The sequence below is a fragment of the Nothobranchius furzeri genome, chromosome 14, assembly GCF_043380555.1.
Source record: "Nothobranchius furzeri strain GRZ-AD chromosome 14, NfurGRZ-RIMD1, whole genome shotgun sequence".
In the NCBI taxonomy this organism is placed as follows: domain Eukaryota; kingdom Metazoa; phylum Chordata; class Actinopteri; order Cyprinodontiformes; family Nothobranchiidae; genus Nothobranchius; species Nothobranchius furzeri.
The window spans coordinates 49,482,333-49,504,404 of NC_091754.1; the positions used below are offsets into that span (position 1 = coordinate 49,482,333).

At 41.4% G+C, this 22,072-nt stretch overlaps 1 protein-coding gene and 1 long non-coding RNA gene across 4 annotated transcripts in view; both read right to left on the bottom strand.

Moving 5' to 3' along the window:
* Positions 1-18,600, bottom strand: part of nrp2a (neuropilin 2a) — a 92,152-nt gene extending 73,552 nt beyond the window's left edge. For 2 of the 3 annotated variants that reach the window (XM_070544178.1, XM_070544180.1), the window contains exon 1: positions 181-321. In XM_070544178.1, the coding sequence (XP_070400279.1) occupies positions 181-256 (76 nt within the window). In that variant the 5' untranslated portion in view covers positions 257-321. Of the gene's footprint in view, positions 1-180; positions 322-18,513 lie in introns of those variants that run through there. The other variant, XM_070544179.1, reaches the window with a different exon arrangement.
* On the bottom strand, positions 9,155-11,616 carry LOC129163906 (uncharacterized). Its single transcript, XR_008563721.2, has 3 exons — positions 10,357-11,616; positions 10,164-10,240; positions 9,155-10,017 (listed from the first exon to the last, which is right to left on the bottom strand). It is a non-coding gene; the product is annotated as an uncharacterized lncRNA (long non-coding RNA).
* Positions 18,601-22,072: the final 3,472 nt, after the last annotated feature.

Consider the following 22,072-nt stretch of genomic DNA (forward strand, 5'->3'; position numbering starts at 1 on the left):
CTCACACATTTTAAAGATCCAAACACATTTATATCAACCGAAACTCAAGAAAATCACAAGAAAAGCGCGAGGACCACATAACAATGTACATATTGGAGAGATTAAGAAGGTTAATCTGTGCGTAAATCGCGTTTTAAACGCACTGATACGAAGAGCGTGCGTCAAGATGAAGAAACTCACCGTTTTCTGCCCTGGCTCTCCGCGCTACATGGCACAATAATAATAAAAATCCAGCCCACGATGACACCAAATCCATCTTGTTTCAGACGAAAAACTTGCACAGTTTTGCGAGTCTGGTGTTTCCACCTTTCAGGATTAAAACAGCACAAATCCTCACGCGCCGGAGGTCAGAACCCGCTGGAAAAACGTCCAAAACAGAGCCTCTTTAAATAAAAACAATCCCGAGGTGTGTTTACACCAAAAGCGGAGACGTCTACCCGGCTACATGTCAGACAAGAAACGGAGAAATGTTGTTTGAAGTGTTTTGGAAAGCCGCTCCTAAAGATCATCCACCACGCTGGTGAAGAAGCCAAACTTCCTGATCGATGGAAGCGCAGCGAGGCTCGCGGCGACAGCTGCGCTGAGGGGAGTCCGGACAGCGGCTCCAAGCTGCGCCGAGTTCCGCCACAAGCCGCCCGAGTCCCCGTTATCTCTGGCTCCGATGCGTAATTTGCGCAGACGACGGGTGCTTCTCCTCCTCCTGCGGCTCTGCTCCGGATAGAGTATCGAGAGGCGCACGAGTAGCAGGGTGGGGATGAATAAAAGCCTCTGTAGGGCAGCGCTCATGTCACGCCGCCTCCCGCAGCAGCAGCACTTCTCACACCCGCTCGAGGCTCCGCGTCCTGCGTCCGGCGCGCTGCGTGTCCAGCATGTGTGTAAGCGAACGCTCTTTTGAGCCGGGCAGCATCGCGTTACAGTCACGGCGCCTGGGCTCCGCCCCCTTCTCCCCTGCTTCCCTTCCTTCCTCACACACACACACACACTCTCTCTCCCCCATATACACACTCGCTCCCCCCACTCCTCCAAAGATGCCACAGATATAAACTCTTCCATAGATAAAACCCATTGTCATGGTAAAATCTCGGAGCTCTCCTGGGGCTGTTTTGGATCTGAGAAAGGGAGTGGAGTTTGGTGAAGGGGTGCTGCCTGTCACCACATAAAACACATCAAATCACTAAACCAATGTCAAAGCCCACTACAGGGGAGAGCCCACCTCAGCCCTGCAATCAGAGTCCTAAATAGAGAGCGGGAGGCTGTGTAATGACACAGTAGTGAGCCCAAAATAATCTGCTGAGAAAGGCCTCTGCAGCGTCCACCCATGTGCCCTGCCTGTGGCTTATATTACCTTGTAATGTGGCGGACGGGCTGCATAATGGCTGCATGTTGCCCTGCTGGCATCTTTATTTGGAACAGTCAGGTGCATTCCTAAAGGTCAGGACACATGGGAAACCTTCGGAGGCGATGCATGCACATTCTCTTAAAGGTACAAAAAGGTGCTTGGATATGGGACAAAAGACAGCTACAGTGTATGTCACACTTATCTTCAAGAGATGAAGTCACAAACTCACATCCAAGATCAAACATGAATGTATAAAGCTAAATATTTAGAATATAAATCTAAAAGTATGAAGTTAAGCCTAAATATATGGACTTCAATAAAATGTTTAAAAATTAAACCTAAATATTCACAATTAAACCTCACTATATGACTTTTAAGCCTGAATATTTGGACAGAAATTCAAACTTGTATAAAGGGAAAACTAAATATTTAAAAATCTAAATGCAAAAAGGTAGGCATAAATATTTAGATTTTGGATCAAATAAATAAAGGTTAAAGCTAAATATTTTAAATAACATAGTTAAAGATGAGTGTCGAACACTACAGCTAATCCTAACTTAGGAAATTAAACCTTAATATTTAGGAGTGAATGGTCTAAAAACATAAGTCTTAAAAATAATTTAACCCTAACCTAATAAATGTTTTTTAAACAATCTAAATATTTCACGGTAATTTTGTCATTATTACAGTAAATCCTTAACATTTAGTGTCAAATCAAAATACATTAAATTAAACCTCAATATTTAGGATAGAAAATAAATACGTGAAGTTATACCTAAATATTTAGAATACAATAAATACATACATATATATTTCAAGGTAAATTAGAAATTGTTTGTTATGAGCAGCAGTAACTGAGGGGGTAGAGCAGGTTGTCCAGTAATGGGAAGGTTTTAGAAACTTTCTCGGCTCCCGCCAGAGAATGCTGCTGTTGTGTCCTTGAGCAAAACGCTTAACCTACCTTGCCTGCTGGTGGTGGCACCAGCAGCCATGCTTCTAACAGTGCGCTCCAGGGCAGCTGTGGCTACGTTGTAGCTCATCAACACCAGCGTGTGAATGCATGGATGGCCGACTGTGTTGTAAGTCCTCAACCTTTAGAGTAAAACCTAAATATGAAATCAAATCTTAATATTTAGGATTGAATGTAAATACATGAAGTTATACCTAAATATTTAGACTTAAATAAACTGAAATATTAAGAAGTCTTAATATTTAGCGTAAAATCAATTATATGAAGTTATCTAATAACTTAAGTTCAAATCAAGATATGAGTTAGGGTTGAAGACTCATGTCTTCTACTAAATATTAAGCAAACATGAACTGCTACATATATGTTTTACTTCAGAACCAGCACCCCATACTTAAGACAGAATTTCTCATTTCCAGTGGCTTGGAAAAGTTATGGGGTGTAAATGCTGTTGACAAAAAGGACCTGGGATGTCCTTGACGAAGGTGACAGGTCTACATGTCACCATCTGTCACTTCAGTCCACTGTCATCTTCTGCTGCTCTGCACCCCCAGCTTGACTAGATGCCGTCAACTTTCAGCTTCCTCGCAGCTTGTCAGTCATCTTCGAGCCCACCTCTACCCTGAGGGCGTGGCAGCTGTCAGACTTCGATGTGATTGGTTAGTCTGCCTCCGCGCTGGCATAAGCCAGTACACTGGATCAAGCATGTTTGTTTTATGGTTGACGCTTTTCAGTGAGCACCACTTTGACCCTTTCACTGAGATAACCCAAGACGAGATCAGGAAAAAGCCAGCTATAAACCCCTTCAAGCAACAGTGGGTCATTTTCTGTTGTGCCCCTCCCCTCCACCTCCCTACTCCCCAAGGGTCATTTGATACTCTTCTTTTCCATTTGTCAACATCCCCCTCCCACCACCATCAGCTCTCGAACCCCAAAACATTGGGTCAACGCATGGCTAATGGAGGCTGACCTGTGAGGGAGACGAAGGGAATCTTGTGAGTTTGTGTTTATCACTCGCTGGGGAACGCGTACAGTACACAGCTGTTCTGATGCACACAACCTCTCATTGTACATGAACCCATGAAACCCATGTACGATGAGAAATCTGGAGCCTGCAAATGCATACAACTGTTAGTATCAGTGTCAGAAAGTCTCAGCAGGTGTAAAGAGGAAAACTTAGCTGAAGTTTGAGAAGGTTGGAGCAGAAAACAGAACAAAAATATCACAAAGGCATCTTAAGATCTGAAGTAGAGCACATTATGTTCCCAAAAGCTTTCATAAATGAGCTCCAGCTGTTCTTTGATAATGTTCAACAGAGATTAAACCAGAATAGAATAGGTTAGAAAATGTAGCTGCTTGATAAATTTACTTCGACCAGGAAGAACAATTAGCTTCCCTAAGGTAAAGCACGGAGAAGGTGCTATCATGATATGGGACTGTCCAGCTGATTAAGGTGCTTTTGAAAACATAACATCCAAAGACTTTCAGGTAAAATTAGTAAAAAAAAATATTCAGCCTTTATGATTTCTTTCCCTCACACTTTTTAATGCAGATACGTTCATTTGTTAATGAGGATAAAAAAGAGTTTTATTTAAATATAGAAATATATATTTTTGTTGTTAAAAATGTTAAATTTGTATTATCCTGATTTTATAATGGTTTACATGCTAATTTCTTGTGACTAGATTCCAATTTTTTTGCTACAGATTGGGTTAGAAAATCATTTTATCATGCAAACAAAAGGTAGCCCAGACTTGAATGACACAAACATCCTTACAGAGATGAAAAAATGCAATGGGACATGAACGTGTGAGTGGAACTTAAGCTACGACAGCAGTGAAGCCTTAGCTAAAACATTTAAAGTCCTTTAGCTAGTCTTACATCCGCTCTCCCTCAGTTATTTCCTCCAAAACACATTCGACAAATGGCTGCCATACAGTCCAAATCCTCACCTCAGCACACCTGGGCTGAGTTCACTCAAGGGTAGTAGAGAAGAACACAGAGGCTTTCACCCCCCAGTTGTGTGTGTGTGTGTGTGTGTGTGTGTGTAGCTGCCTTTCTTATCACAACTTGCTGCACAGACTGACACCATGACTTATAACGCTCCTCTGTTTCCCCTCCCCGTCTCCATCTCACTCTTTCACCTCCTCTGCTCCCTCAGTGATCCCCACCTCCCAACCCCCTGCCCGTCACTCAGCTGGATCTAGGTTTGAAACTGTGTGAACGTCTGGCAGCAGGCAGAGTGATCCTGGACGAGCCCCCAAGCTTTCTTATCTTCATCACTGACAGTCATGGCTTTATATCTATCTGTGGAAGATAAGCTTGACTTGACCCTATCAGCGAATTTGAAGTGTGTATGTGTGTGTGTGTGTGGAGGGGAGTCTCAAGCAATGAAGGCGCATCAAGACTGGAGGGGTCAAAGTGGGTGTTTTGAGGTTCCTCTGTATTCATTGGAATGGCACCTTGAACAATATCAGGCCCTTCCATCATAATTTGGGAATGACAAACACAATGAAAAGATAAGCGCTGACACACACACACACACACACACACACACACACACACACACACACACACACACACACACACACACACACACACACACACACACCAGCCGCCAGCTTATGCAAAACCTCACCTCTGCTGAGCTGTGCTGCCTACCTGGACCGAATGGAAACATCTGGTGTCAGCCTCGCCCATCCTCTACCTAGTCCTCTGTGCGCTTCTTTGCTACATTAAATAACAATGGCTGAATTATCAACACATCTATCTGACAAAGAAACCGCATTCCTGGTGTTATAAAGTGCGACTGTGCAGAAATGGAGATTTAATTTGGATGCAAGAAAGACAATACCCCCCTCTATTAAAACAAATGTAGTTACCGATTATTGAAACGGGACATTTTGTGGTTTAAACACCAGTTTGTCAAATGCTTCAGGTCAGGATCTATCTGCAATACACTGCTGAGCCTAATGGGGGCAGGCAACTGCACCAAGTCCTGTCTGCAGGACACACGCTTCAAACCAAGTTCTGCTCATGCTCACATCTAAATAATGAAAATACATTCAGCATCTAGCAGATGTGTATGTGGTCACAACAAGTTAAATATGATTCAAAAGCAAGAAAATGTATTAAATGCTGGTGGATGGCTTTGTCCCTAAATGCTGATGAACTGCAATGCTTAATAAGTATATTCTGAGTCAGAGATGAGTGTTGCACATGCTCAGAATGGCTGGTTTTAAAGATGTTGTTTGCTCACTTTAATTGCAGGCCTCCTGCTCTATTCCCTGGCTGCCTCTTGTTTATGATACAGCATCATTATCCTCCGTATGTTGCAGGGAGAAGAGGAGAAGGCATCTTTTGCTTTTCCACCAGGGCCCATATACGTCTGCTCCGTGTCTTTCATCTCCTTCCACTGGCCTGCTGTGGGTCTTTATAGCCACATCAAAGTGACCTTCGCCACCCTGCACCCCCCCACCCCTACCCCCACCTCTTGTTTTAGTCTGGAGACCAGAGATGCACTTTCAGAGGGGGGCTTACTGCATACTTTCCAGTCATGAATACTATCCCTGACAAGTTGAGCAGCTGGAATACAATTTTATGCTCCATTTAAATCTTTTTTAGGACATTTTGTAGCTTCTTGACATTAAAAAGGTTAGAAGGAATGAGTGAAATTACATGCATGCACAGCGGTGCATTTTAAAGGTGTTTGCAGGATCCAGCTCGTTTCTTCCACACAGCAGGAATTAGTCTTGAATTAGGAGTATGTAATAAAAGCATTGTTTACTCTCCAGGAACCTCTAAAAACAGATCAGTGCTCCACAAAGCAGAGAGAGAGAAAACACTAGGGATGGGTGTGTGTTAATGACAAAGAGAGGGATTTTTGTTACTTTATAGTGAAGGGAGATAAAAGGTGTTGCTGCGTGGCTAGGGGCGACACTTGTGTGTGTGTGACAGATGAGAGGAACCACGTTTCTTTAGTATGAATCCAAACACTTAAACATTAGATACACGTGTTCTTACTGGAAAATTACGTCATGCTTTTCTCCAGCTGTCACTGAATGGATTACTTTTATGAAAACTCTTTTTCAGTAGATTTTGCTATTTTTTCCCATGTTTTGGTTTGTTTGATTCAGAAAACAACATTCCAAATTATTCATCTAATAAATCGGCCACTATGGCAAATCCACAACGGCACACTGGGGCCTCTGGGAAGAGAAAAGCAATAAGAAAAAGAAATATTACCAGAATAAAATGAAAATTGTGAGACAAAGATTAAAAAGTTGAAAAGAAAGTATTTTTTAAATTTAATTCTAAATAGTTTTAGAGGAAAGTAGAAACATTTTCAACAAAGAGTTAATTTTCCTGCAACATGTGTGTCGCAAACAATGGAGAAATGTTAAATGTTGAAAATCAAAGTTCAAATTGGAAAGGAAATAATGTTAGCTGTTGAGAAAAAGGTAAACATTTTACCTTTAGAATAAAGTCTTAAGGTAAGAACCTAAAAATGTAAAGAAACAAGCCAAGATTATAACTTTGACATTTTGTAAAAAAAATTTTATAAAAAAAAAAGTCAAAATGTTGACCAAAAAATTGGAACATTGAAGAGTTAAAATATTATTTCTAAACATCATATTTTGGCAAAAAAAAAAAAAGGTTGAAATGTCACAAAAAAAGTAAAATATTTCAAAAAACAAGGTCAAAATGTCAAGAAAACTGCACTTCCAATGTTTTTTTTTTGGAGATTGGGCAAAATAAAACCCTGTATCACAATACTACTACTACTACTACTACTAATAATAATAATAATAATTATAACATTAAAGGGACTTTACGGACTTTTGAATTTTCATGCTCGCGATTACCCCCTCAGGCCAAAAGCGTAACGGCAGCTTCAATAGTAGGCTCGTGCACGAGGCGTGCATGCTGTACGTGCACACTCCTTAACGAAAATAACAGCTGAGACAGTCCCTTGTGTGTGCGTGTGTGTGTGTGGCCCGAAGGACAGGAGAACGCACAGCTAATTAATAAAATAATTTGGTTCTGTACCTTTCTCTTCAGCACAGCCGACAAAGGTTTATGATGGGTCAGTCCTCCTGCATGCTCAGATCATTCCCTTCCCTTGCTTGAAAAATTGTTCCAAAATGAAAGTTGAACCCACATCTTTTTTTATCTGTGAATTCAATGCCGTTCGGCGAGTCTCAAATAAAAATTTAGGCATCTTACGATTAATGTAAAAAATAAACTCTAAACAAACTATGTTCACATCGAGAATCAAACCCAGGTGTTCTGCATGAGAGTCAGACATCTTACCAGGTGAGCTACTATGGAGCTAGGATTGGGACAATATTCAGCGTAACTTGTACCAAGTTTTGTAACTTCGAACATGTTTCATCACATGTAACTTTGGATTCGTAACTTGTAACTTTAGTTTTCTAACTTGTAATTCTCACATCATACTTGTATTTCTTGTTTTGTAACAGGAACATTGCATTTTGTACATGTATTTTATATTTTGTAAAATCAAACTTTTATTTTGTACATTTACTACTCATTTTGTAACATCAAACATTCATTCAGAAACATGAAACTTTTGTTTTGTAACTAGCAGACTTCCAAGTTGAAAAAAATCAAGGTACAAGTTTGAAATCAAAACTCTCAAAACACACATTTCATTCTACAGGTACAAACCTCAAATCTACAGTAACGGATCTTTTTGTCTCGATTCTAGCGTCAGTGGGAGGTACTTGGGTGGAACCAATGAGAGCACTAGTCTTAGCTACCAATCACGTTTCTTGAATTCCTGTCCAATCATTGGGAGAGGAGGGCAGGGTTCTGTCAGAGCTGTAGAGAGAGAGAGTTATGACACTCTTTGAACTCGCCGACTCGCGGTCATGTGGTTCATCGAGCTCTCAGTTCCAAACATCCCACAGCGCTGTAAGTCCGTTTGAACGGCGTGTGGTGGGACAAATCACAAAAATGTAATATAATCACATTTCCCCTGGCGATTTGTGGTAATTATTGAATAATATTATATATCATATATATATATATATCATATATATATATATATATATATATATATATATATATATATATATATATATATATATCATATATATATATATATATATATATATATTTATTATGTCCTAACTCCTTCACAAAGTAGCCTATTTATATTTTTCCGAGCATTTGTAGGAAGACAAACACCCGTGACTGTTCTACATTACAGGAACACGACAGTCCTAACACACTGTAGAACACATTTAGAGCACATACATTACTATAATATACTATAGCAATAAATTTGATGTAGTAATGCAACACACTGCTCTAATATAAGCATATTTAATAACTTTAAGTCCTACAAGAAGCCCTAAACTCGAGTTGTAATATCCATTTTAAAGTGTTTATTGAAAGCTAGAATTCTGCTCCAGCTTACCTTGAAGAAAATATGTAGCTGTTTATGCTTTGAATGATGATCTATTATGTTCAGTAGAATACATTTTACAATCATTACTTTATATTTTTATGTGAAGACAGTACATGCATCTATAACCCAGTTTGTCTGGCTTCTATAGCAACTAATTACAAAGAAAACTTCAGTAAAACTGTATGGTTCATCACGGTAGATAAAAAAGTGCTAACTGTGAAAAAATGAACACCAAACTTGTACAACATGTATAATAACATTTTTAATGAAGCATTTTACCAACATTATGTTTAGTCATTACATATGCACAAATAAGCTGAATCATTAATTATGAGCAATGTACTCAAGACCTAATGAAACTCTTTTGAATAACTTCATTTTGATTATTATTAAAATAAAATGTGTCCGTTGGTTAAAATTTGAAATGACTAATTTTAGGGTTGGATAAAATTTTAAAATGTAATTTTACACCTCTGTATTTTTGGTTTAGTTCAATATTTCTATATGTACAAAAATAGTATTTTAATAATCCCTTTATAGGTTGATTATCTTACCATGGTTGGCTGCGCTGCATATAGCAATCGGTCTGAGGGAGGAATCAGAATTACGGCTTACCCAAAGATGCAGTGAGAAGAAGAAAATGGTTGGCTCAAGTCAGCAGGAGCAACCTCACCATGACCAGAGATCACAATAACAAAAAGCTGTGTGCAGTGAGTTTAATGTGCACTCTCAAATGTTTTCTATCAAGGCTCTACATGTTCTGCTCTCAACTGCACAATGCTGCAATTAAACTGTTAAATGTGGCAGGAAATAAACTAATACACCACTCTACAGGCACATTTTGAGGAGGGACAGTTTATTAAGACTAGGCAAGGCAAGGTGAGACTCAGGGCTGATGCTGTATGTTCATCGCCCTGAACCAAGGAGGAGGAAGGATCCCGCAGTGAGACGTACAGCAGAACCACTGCATGTTGATCCACTGACCAGTGACTACACATGTTGTACTCAAGTAAACTGTGGTACAAATCTTTTGAATTATTAAGATATTTTTATTTATTTTATTTTAAAATTATCCTTTATTTTAACAGTGCCATTATAATTTCAGAGAATGAGGAAAGCAGCAGCAGCAGTGAGGCAAATGAGATGAGGGAAAGTGAGAGGGGACATGAGATGGTATCAGGAGAGAGGGACATCCCAGGAAGCCATGAGGAGGCGGCGTCAGGGCCAGGAGGAGAAAGGAACAGGCTATGCAACCAGGGAACCCAGCTGGAAAACCTAAGGGAGGAAATACAAAGTCAAAAAGTCATGAAAAACACAAGAGGCATTAAATGCCCTATAGGTTTTAATTTTGGATAAAAGCGTCTGCCAAATGAATAAACATAAACATAAATGGAGTAAAAAGACAATCAAAAAGGCCGTACAGCTCTGTTTTTCAGTGGGTTCAACAGGCTGCAGGCTTCGTCAGGACATGAGTATCCCTCTGCCTGATGTTAGAACCCTGCAAAGACAAATGCAGCCCATTAAACTGGAACCAGGTGTGTTAGGAGAGGTGTGTGACATGCTCAGTTTGAAGGTTAAAAATCTGACAAAGATGGAAAGAGAGTGTGTGCTTACTGTGGATGAGATGGCGATCACTCCAGGCGTGCATCACTCCATCACAGACCCAACTGGGTTTTGCCACCACCGTTGTTTCTGGTCAGCTCTCCGCTCAGCCACTATGAAAACATGAAGATGGACACACAACACAGTTTAATCTTTAATGGTTAAATAAGATTTTTGTTTTAGTAACTCTTTATTTATTTATTTATTGATAGTTGTGTTATTGTTAATTCTTATTTCTTGTCATTCCTTAATAACAAAATTGCAAATGCTAATATTATAAAGCAAGTGGAAATGAGCAGTTTTATGGAAAATGTCTAATTTTTAAAAGTTATTGTTCGACTACTATTCTTGAAATATCGTAATTTTATTCTCATTACTTGAGTCCACAAAACAGAACAACATATCTTCTTACGTTCGTAATCCTGTTTGTCTCATGCTTCAGCAGTTCGATGTAGTCAGTGTTAATAACTGAAAAATATTAAATAATTACTTGTCTTCACAATCACATTTTCTTTATTATTGGTCTCTCCATTCGTGCTTCCATTTCTGATGCATGTTCGTGTTGATACAGCAACCAGCAACATATTGTACAAAAAAATCCCAAATAAAACTAATAATGTAAAAAGTTTATAACCTATTTAAAACTGTGGGGAATATGTTTAAAACGTAGAATCAAACAAGCTGAAATAAACCCGTCTACAGCTCGTCCTCCTGCTCACAACCAACAAGCTGCACACAGTTAGCTCATTAAAGGTTATCTAGCTAAAACTGGCAACATAAAATATCATCGTTGGCTTATTTTGGTACGAAGCGGTTAGCTAATGCTTCACAATGCAACAAAATGATGACATTTCATCAACTTACCGGAGAAAATCCTTCCGAAACACCGAAAATGAACTGCAGTCAATGCAGCAGCGGGGCTGTTTGGAACTATTCGAAGCTACATGAACCACGTGACTCCCGCATTCCGTAACTCTCTTACAGCTCTGACAGAAGCCTGCCCTCCTCTCCCAATGATTGAACAGGAATTCGAGAAACGTGATTGGTAGCTAAGACTCGTGCTCTCATTGGTTCCACCCAAGTTCCTCCCACTGACGCTAGAATCTAGACAAAAAGATCTGTAACTGTAGATTTGAGGTTTGTACCTGTAGAATGAAATGTGTGTTTTGAGAGTTTTGATTTCAAACTTGTACCTTGATTTTTTCAATTTGGAAGTCTGCTAGTTACAAAACGAAAGTTTCATGTTTCTGAATGAATGTTTGATGTTACAAAATGAGTAATAAATGTACAAAATAAAAGTTTGATTTTACAAAATAAAAAGTACATGTACAAAATGAAAATTTCCTGTTACAAAACAAGAAATACAAGTACAAATTGAGAATTACAAGTTAGAAAACTAAAGTTACAAGTTACGAATCCAAAGTTACATGTGATGAAACATGTTCAAAGTTACAAAACTTGGTACAAGTTACGCCGATTATTGTCCCAATCCTAGCTCCATAAGCAACACACCAGTAACATTTGTAGCATCTGTAACTTTTATGTCCTTGATGACACCTGAAACAACGTCAAACCAAAGAACGGTTCGGAGCGAAAATGGCTATTTTGTTGCTAATTTGCAGGAAATATCTAGAAGAAAGTTCTACAGAAAGTAGCTAAGGGTCCTCAGAAATGTAGCTAGGTTTGTCACTAGGCGTTAGGAACAGCAACATAGAGGCACTGTCTCTCTCTCTGCTGCTAAAGCTACTGATAGCAAATGCTACGGGCTATGCCTGAGCGTGAACACCATCAACATAAATATATGGACAATGGGTTTCCGTAGGCTCCAATAACAAGTTTTTCTGCTAAAATGGGAGGTGGCCACCACCGCCATTTTGACCGTGTCACAGGTTCCGTCAAGCCCAGACAATTCCATAAAAGGGAAGAGAGGAGGAGCTGAGGGTGGGGCTGTAAGGCTGGGATCGACTGACGACACCCGGTTGAACTAGCTACAAGCTAACCTGAAGCTAACCCAAAGCTAATGCGGAGGTGGGAGCTAAGCTAACGGAGGTAGCAACCTAGCTACAACCGGAGTTAACTGTGCACAACACCAGAGCTTCTGAGTCAGAGATACGCCGGGCTAACCGCTGGGTAAAACCGGGTGGAACACAGAGGTCTCCGAGACCTCCACAAGCCGGCAGCCGCACAGCAGACAAGCGCCGCTGCGATGTGAGATGTGCAGAGCTGCCGCTGGGGAGAACCGGGTGGAAAGGTTTCCATCCCAGAGCTCCACAAGCCGACAGCCCGCGCAGCACACAGAAGGCGCGATCAGACAGAGATGTGCCGAGCTGCGGGGAGAAGTGGCGTACTTTGGCGGTTCTGGCTTGCCATAAGAACCAGCCGTCAGCCCACGCAGCTAACAGAAGCGCAGAGCTGCTGGGAGAACCAGCCGTCAGCCAGCGTACAACAAACAGAAGCAGAAATCAGACAGAGATTGACCGGGCTGCAGGGAGGGGATAAGGGTGGGAAACATCGGTCTCCCGAGAGCTCCACAAGCCGATAGTCGGAACTCAGCTCCACCAACATGTTATATTTCAACCCATTTTCTAAAGTGCAACATTATGTTAAATGCACTGGGTTTTACCCTATTACATTTAAATTTCATGGTTAAACAGTACATGTTAAAATCTAAGCTCAGCTCGGCAGTGACCTAAAATACATAAATATAATTTTACTTACCGAAAAAAATGAAGTGGAGACTCCTTGGATGCTCTATTGGTGCAATTAATGGCACAGCAAGTCATTTTGTCCAACAATTGCACAAAAAATATCCAAACAAGAGCGCACAAACACAGAGACTCAAAATCCCAGAGCAGTTTCCAGGCCAGACCGAGGCTCTACTGAGGCCTTTCCACGGAGCTAGCTCTGCTAACTAACTAACTTCGTGGGTCTGATGCTCATTAATTATACAGAATTTTAGGCTTTTAATACACTTAAACAGAAGAGTGAGAAAAAAAGTCACCCCCCTCAGAGTTGTCATGAGTGTAAACTAGATAATTTAAACAAAAAACATGTTTTGGTACCAGGCTGTAAACATGTTTATTTCTGCTGTGAAATTGGTATTTTTAACATGGGAGTCAACGAGGATTTACTCGCTTCTGATACCAGCCCCCAGCGGATGAGGGTGGAACTGCAATTTATTTCACTTCCGGGTTTGACTCAATTTCAGAGCTGCATTGTGGGGGCCTGGTGAACATGCATGAAGCAGCCTGCTCGACCCGAGCAGCTCTCTTTTTCTGTGAATTTACAGAAAAACAGGTAATCACAGTAAAAATGCCAGGGCTCATTCTACAGGACCAGGGCATTGCAGGAGAATGTATGAAGAAGACATTTATTTTTCTATACATGTTTTGGCTGTCAAACTTCCATAATGTCCCTTTAATCATAACATTAATAATAAACAGAAAAAAAATACAGTCAGGTCCAAGAGCACAGCCATGCTCGCCTTCTTTCAACGTTTTTCTTGACATTTAGAATTCAGTGTCAGCACGATGAAGCAAAAATAACTTCCACCTTTTTCTGTTTTCTTCTGATTGGCTGATATGAGCTGTCCCATAAAATAGAACCGGGATTTGATCAGGAGAAAAATCAAGTTAGACTATAAAAAAGTGTGACTTGAGACACTTTATTTCAGATGGAATAAAGTGGCAGTAACTCAAATTAAACGGCGAGAGATGAAGACGGCGAGCGAGCGAGCAAGAGCGGACAGATGGGAATATAAAGTTAGAGATGTAAGAAGCCACGGAGGAGATTTGCTCTGCATCTGCTGTGGGAGAAACTGGAAGAACAAAGAGGAAACTTGGGACATAAACAAGTGGAAAGGATCCATGAGCAAAATTAGAAAAAAAGGCAAAGAGGCTCCTTAATGTGGTTTAACCGGCTGCATTCACATTACCATGGTAATCTGATCAATTTATTCTCTGTGTGTTTGTGCCGCGAACAGCTAAGGACTTGGCCCCATTAGAAGAAACCTAATTGGCCTTCTGACCCCAAAGGTAACATCTGTCATGTGGGTAACGCCCCATGTCCTCATGCACACGCATGCACGTTTAAATGACATTTACTCCATTGAGAATCAAACAGCCTGACCTTGATCAGCACCAGTGGATCCAAAACGGACCGGATCCTGGTCTCCTTGACCTGAGATGGAGTAAAACATGGCTTCCAAAGAGAAACACCAGAACGTGTGCAAACAATATGCAAAAACTGGCCTTTTCGTTGGTAATAAAAATGTCAGGAATAGTTAGAAAAACACAATAAATAATAAAAAATTCTGATTTGGTCAGTTATCCTCAGCAGTCATGATACTCCTCCTTTTCTACAATTAACTATATTTTATGGCACTATAGAGCTCCGGACCCCACGTGACTCTCAGTTAGTGGACGCCATTTTGGCATGCAAAAAAGGTAAACAAACACGGATGTAACCATGAACATGAACGGGATCCGCTTGGATTTTACTTCATCTGAGTTTACTTCACACTTTAAAACAGAAGAAATCGTTTTATATAGTCAGAAATTAAATAGACTAAACATCTCCGACCCTTACCGTGCCCCTGGGATACTTTTTAAAAACGCCAGAAGATGTCGGAGCGGACTTCTTACCGGCACAACACCGGACCTGGCCGGGGGAACCCCTTGGGATTTCCCCGGCCGGAGGAGCTGGGGAGAAGGTCTGGGACTCTCGACTCTACTGCCCGCTCCGACGCCAGAAGCTGTCGGAGCGGGCTTCTTACCGGCACAACACCGGACCTGACCGGGGAACCCCTTGGGATTTACCCGGAGGAGCTGGCTCCGGCGGCTGGGGAGAGGGAAGTCACGCTACTGCCCCCGCAACCCGACTCCGGATACGCGGATGAAAATGGATGGATGGACGGACAAATAACAGATTTACACGTAAGTAGTCTCGGTGTGTGATCTGACAATTGATCAACCATTGCTTAAAAATTAAATACAGCTTAGCCGGTTAATTGCTGTGATCATAAAACACGGAAACGGCAGCACGCAGAACTCACGAGGCAACGTTTTACGTGATGTTTACTTGCTGCTATGAGTAATAAGACAGAAAAAGCCACGCCAAAATAAGTTTAGGAAGCCCACTAAGAATCGTAATAAAAGCATTTAAAATAAATACCATACACAGTTGAGGAAACGTTGGTTTAAGTACCTGATATGAAGCGGTCGCTGCATAAGCGAAAACCTTTCCTCTCGGGATCCCACAGCTTCATTTTCGCCCGGTCACTAGCGCGTTTTATTACAATGATCCAACGTTTGCGGCGCTCCGGATCTTGGGGAATCCTGTAGATGGCTCATTCCTTATGTCGTCTGCGTCTGTTCTGCATCCTGGGGCACAACAGGAATCTACCATATTTCCCGTTTGATTGAGTTTTCTGACAATAACAAATAGTCCAGCTGCCGGCTTCTGCATGCCAATATGGCGCCGTTTCGATTTGAACTGTTGCATGCCGGGAGAAGTGACGTCAACTCCCGGAGCTCTATAGACCACATCCAGGTTGGGGAACAGATTAAATAAATAAAAATCACGCAAACTGGATATGACTCCATACTAGTTCTGAATGTGCCCATTATAACTATTTTTCATGCATGAGGAGTTGAATGCTTTATTTGATGTTTTTGCTAAAATCACACAACTGTGATCTGGATTTTGATTGCAACACCAACAGAGTGGCATCATCTTGAATCTGGAATCAGAAAACACTTAGCTTGACCAGCTTTAATCTAAAACTCCATAAATCCAATCTAGGGATTGGATGGGGAAACCCTGAATACACCATTCCCAAACATGGTACACAAAACTAACTACCAATTGGTAAAAATAGGTATCAGCAAATCTGATCTAACGAGATTCAACTCCGTTTTCGAAGATTTTTATTGGTTTGTTTTTGTAAACTCTCCCATTGCTGTCCAATATAGCTAGCTGTGCTGCTAACTGCCACTTAAATAAACATTTACATGTAAAGAAACTTATAATATGACCATAAAAGGGCTCTAAAGGTTTATAAAATAGTTTTATGAACCACTATGAACATTAAGGGAAGTTGTTTTATAACTGCAGTAATGCGCTACAGCCGTGGCTAACAAGCTATTGGCTAGTTAGCTCTAAACCAAGGTTGTTAAAAGAGCTAAAATGCCACTTTACCTCACATTTGGGAACTAAGTTCAGCCCAATTCTTCAATAAACATTGAGCCAGAGTCCAGCTAGTGTAGGAATTACAGACATTCTGAGAGGATATAGCGTATACATACTCAGGAGTGAAATTAGCCTTTACAAAAGCACTACCAGGTTTGCCAACTCACGTTTTGAGCGTGAGAAATATGCATCTATTTAGAGGTTTGGATAAAAATCCTACATTTGTATCAGTCGTAATCCTTTTATGGTGCGCTGACATTTCCTGGGGCAACTTTCAACTCTTAGCTTGATTTCCTGCCGATCCCACCTGAGTGGAAGTAAAAGCGTACTTAAACACATCTGGATTTGAGACGGAGTTATGTTTGATTTTAGTAAACTTATTTTGAACATCCTGGTTAGTTGTTTACTTGGAGTTGTGACTAATTCTGAAACAGATTAAGTAGATTTCAAATTTAAGAATCAACTAGGGGTGGGAGACCTGGCAAAACACAATAATCTCTTTTTCATAGTATAATCACATTACTAATATAATTTAAAAGAAATCTGTTACTGAACACTACAAACACAAAGATGCCCTTAGTTAAAACGCAGCCCTAAGTGATACAAGACAACTAAGATACTTTAATGGTTTTTAAGTGTCTTAATGGTATTGGCTCGTCTTATCTCTCGCAACCGCTTTTACCATATAAACCCTCGTGGTCCCTGCGCTCCTCTGGCAGCTGTCTCCTTGTCATTCCTAAAGTCAGGACTCACACTCACGGTGAGGCGTCTTTTAGTTATTACGGCCCTCGCCTCTGGAACGGGCTGCCGTAGGATGTCAGGGTCGCAGAGAACGTTCATGTTTTTAAGAATAGGCTCAAGACCCACCTTTTTAGTTTAGCTTTTAACTGATTACTATTTATTACATAGCTTGTTTTACTTATTTATCTATTTTAATTACCGTTGTGTTACACATTGATGATGTTTTATTTCTATAATCATATTTTATTGTATATTTTACTATCCGTATTAGCTCTTGTGATTTTACATGTTACATATTTTAAACCTTGCAGTGTTTCCTCGGTGGATCCCTCTGCCTCAGGACCGGTGGTCGGTGGCGGCGGCTGGGGCGCTCCTTCGGCAGTGCCCAGCTAGTGGTGGGGGTTGCCACCCTCCCTCCCAGGGCGCCCTGGATTGGTGTCTTGGCTGCTGCCGTGGATCTGCTGCTGCCGAGGCAGATGGCTCCCTTGATGGCGTGTCTTTCATCACCTGTCCAATCTGAGCTCAGCCTAGTGTTTACTGTGGTCTTTTACTGTGTTATGTGTACGAGTGTGTGTGTGTGTGCCTGGGAATGGTTTGTGGATTGGGGTGAAACTGTCATAATTGTTTTAAGTGTGGGAAACGGAGGGAATGTGGGTTATATGGGTCATTTTAATCTGTTAAGCATGTTGTGTTGCTTCCTGTGCATGAAAAGTGCTTTGTAAATAAAGTTTGATTTGATTTGAACTAGCTGTAACTACTAATTTCCTGCCTTACGCTATTGGTAAATGGCCTGTATTTGTATAGCGCCTTCTGACCCTTTCTCTCCACCGGAGCCGTCAGCAGCACGTTACTGCAGCAGCACGTCATAGCTGCTGATAGGAACTGCTGTGGTCAACAGAACCTTTTCCACCGGAGCCGTCAGCAGCGCGAGTCGGCCGCGTCTCAGGAGCAGCACGTCGCGGCCTTTACGCGCCGGTTCTATTTTCTACACGCTACGCCTCTGAAACGAGTCAAGTTCGACATTTTTGGGGAAGGAAAGACAGAAAATCGGACGCGGAAATGGAGCGAAGCTCCCGAGATTTTCAGAATAAAGAAACGTAGTGCCTTCCGGTTGCTTTACTTTTAAAAAAAGTTACTAACTCTGCGGCCCTGTGAGAAGATATCACCTAGCTAGCGGTCTCCTTTGTTTTTCAGGTCCGTATTGGCGATTATAAAACGGACAGAACATAAAACACAAACCTTTTGGAGCCATGTTGTAGTTTTCTCCTGCTTGTTGTTGTGTTTACTGACGAAGTCACTCGTGTGACTTCGTTCTCTGTCGGTGACAGCTGCTCCCCTGCTGCTTCGCGTCTCGTGGGAAGGGCCAAGCAGCAGCTTACGTGAGCAAGACGTGCTGCTGCAGTAACGTGCTGCTGACGGCTCCTGTGGAAAGAAGGGGTGAGGGTTCAAAAACACCCAAGGCACTTCACAACACAATCAGTCATTCACCCATTCACACACTGGTGGGGTTGAGCTACGATGTAGTCACAGCTGCCCTGGGGCGCACTGACAGAGGCGAGGCCTGCTGAACACTGGCGCCACCAGTCCCTCCGACCACCACCAGCAGGCCAGGTGGGTTAAGTGTCTTGCTCAAGAACACAACAGCAGCATTCTCTGGTGGGAGCCAGGATCAAACCTGCAACATTCTGATTACTGGACAGCCCGCTCTACCTCCTGAGCTACTGCTGCCCCTAATATTTGCTAGTAAAGAAAAGCTGGCACTATGCTAACAGGCTAAAGCTAAAGCTCATCATCAAGTAGACACATTCATATTGCTACTAATTCTACTTTAAGAAATAAACACAAAAGAGGCTCAGAGTGTCACATCTAAAACGGTCCGGGTAGAAACAGTTTCAATCTTTCTATTATAAACAAAGAGATGGTTCTGTGATCTCTCTGCTTTGGTACATTGTCAGCACTTTCAAATCCTTGATGAGCTAATGTCGCTACACCATATCACCCACCCCCAGAATAGACCTGAAATCACAAGTTGGCTCAGCGATCTGTAATCAAACACCTAAAATCACAGAACAGCTTTGGAAAAATGATGGAATCAGCATGTCTAAACATGCTGGAGGTGATTTTTTTTAAGAAACTGCAAAAATATGATTGTTTTAGTTGTTTTATATGTAAATTAACCGAACACTGGACATCCTTGAATTCTAAACTTCCCACCCTTCTGTTAGGTGTTGTTGAAGAAGAGCTTGACCTCAAAAGTCCGTCAAGAGAAAACAAACAAAAAAAAAACAAACAAAAAAAAAAAAAAACCAAACTTACACTAGAAAAACCTATCTTCAAAGAGTCGTGTAAAATAAACAGGTTTTCATGCAGTCAGCATGTGGAATTCCTTCTCAATTCCATTGCACACGGGAAGGAAGGAAAACAGGTCCTGTTAAACAAAGAGGGAAAAGGCTGACAGGTGAACAAGACAAACCCTGAGGATCCATCATTATTTAGCCATGAATTTGGAATATCAAATGAAGGACAGGGGACGCCTCCGCATCAGCCGGTTATTATTGAAAATGACTAATATATTCTGAAAAGCAAAAGTCATGAAGTGATAGGGAGATGGATGAGATTTGGAATCAGATGGAGACTGACACTCAATCTTTCTGAATAGCAATCCAATAACGTCTCCTGAGTTTCCTTATGGCTAATCAATTGTGCCTCAGTGCAGAAACAAATCACCACATCGCCAAGTCAATAACCGTCAGTCACGGAAATACCTCGCCTCAACTGTCAGTGTTTATCAAACCTGGCCGAGTCTCTCACGGCGAGGACGGGGGGGAGCACGACGGTATGTTTGGTATGCACTCCTGAAGCTCCTTGCAGTGAAGCGGGCTCGTTGTTGTAATTTAGACAGAGATAAGAAGGTGTTATCGAGCATGGCCCGACCCCGGTTGAAACCGAGCTTAACTGGAGTTAAGATGGATCTGACCGGGCAAACACAACAAACAAGTTTATCCAGGAAGGAGGCAGGTTGTCTCACACCTTCAGGACAAACAAAGATAATGTCCTCAAATGTTTCAAAGAAAACAGAGTTCAGTAAACGGCAACAAAACAACCTGATCAACCGCTCAGGCTGTTTGGACACAATCTGATAAGAACAAGGAAAAAAACCTCCAGTACAAAGTTGCATCTTAAATTTTTTTACTTCAGGAAGTGCATCTGCATAGTTCAACCGTCTTTCATGAAAGATTCAATAAAATTTAGATCACGTCCTAAAGTCGTAACACTGTTGTTAGAAAATGAGACCCTTTACTGGTGTCTGAGAGAAAAGTTTAACTGAATTAAAACAAAAATCTCATCAATAATAAAAACCTTTATCTAATAAAGGGTGCTCTGGTGGGTGCTGGGATTGAACCTACAACGTTTCAATTATTAGACAACCCGCTCTACCTTCAGAGCTTCTGTTGCCCCAATATGCCAAAATTTACAAATCTGAAGGTACACGCTCAGATTGTGTAGAATAACTACACTCACTTTATTGGGTGCGCCTGTCCAACTGCTCCTTAACGCAAATTACTAACCAGCCAATCACATAGTGGCAACTCAATGCATTCAGGCATGTTGACATGGTCAAGACGATCCGCTGCTGTTCAAACTGAGCTTCAGAACGGGGAAGAAAGGTGGTTTAAGTGACTTTGAACGTGGCATGGTTGTTGGTGCTAGACGGGCTGGTCTGAGTTTTACAGAAACTGCTGATCTTCTGGTATCGTCACGCACAAACATCTCTAGGATTTACAGAGAATGGTACAAAACAGGGGAAACATCCAGTGAACGGCAGTTCTGTGGGCGAAAATGTCTTGTTGATGCCAGAGGTCAGAGAATGGCCAAAATGGTTCAAGCTAATGGTGTGGGGGCATTTTCTTGGCATACTTTGGGCCCCTTAGTACTAACTGATCATGGTTGCAACACCACAGCCTCCCTGAATATTGTTGCTGACCACGCCCATTCCTTTATGACCACAGTTCACCCATCTGATGGCTACTTCCAACAGGATAATGCATCATGTCATAAACCTCCTATCATCTCAGACTGGTTTCTTGAACATGAGTTCACTGTACTCAAATGGCCTCCACAGTCACCAGATTTCAATCCAACAGAGCACCTTTGGGATGTGGTGGAACGGGAGATTCACATCATGGATGTGAAGTCGACAAATCTGCAGCAACTGTGTGATGCTATCATGCCAACATGGACCAACGTCTCTGAGGAATGTTTCTAGTACATTGTTGAATCTATGCCACGAAGGATTAGTTCTGAAGTCAAAAGTGGGTCCAACCTGGTACTAGCAAGGTGTACCCAATAAAATGGCCGATAAATGTAGCTGTGTGTAAGCACAAAGTACAAAATACACCCCAGAAAAGATGTTTTCTCCTATCAGCTGATATGAAAACTACAAACAGAGTTCTGAGAGTTAAACATAGACCCTACTGTTTTTGTTTGGAAATAACCCCACCTGCCCCTGCGGAAATAACATTTTCCCCACATAAATTTACTACTTTTACCTTTGAAATTAAGGTTCTTTAAAGTTCAAGGAGGCAGCTATTTCGTTCTCATGAATTCGACTTTTCTTTTCCATTTCAACCCTTCTCTGAAGTCTTCAAACTGCAAGTTAGAATTTTTCTTTCACCAAACTGATCTCAGCTTCCAGGAAAAGTTGATTTCGTTTTCTTCAAACGGAAAACGACTTAAAATGTACATTTTGGCATAGGTAGACGGCAACTTTTCCTCTCAATTTCACCACCCACGTTGG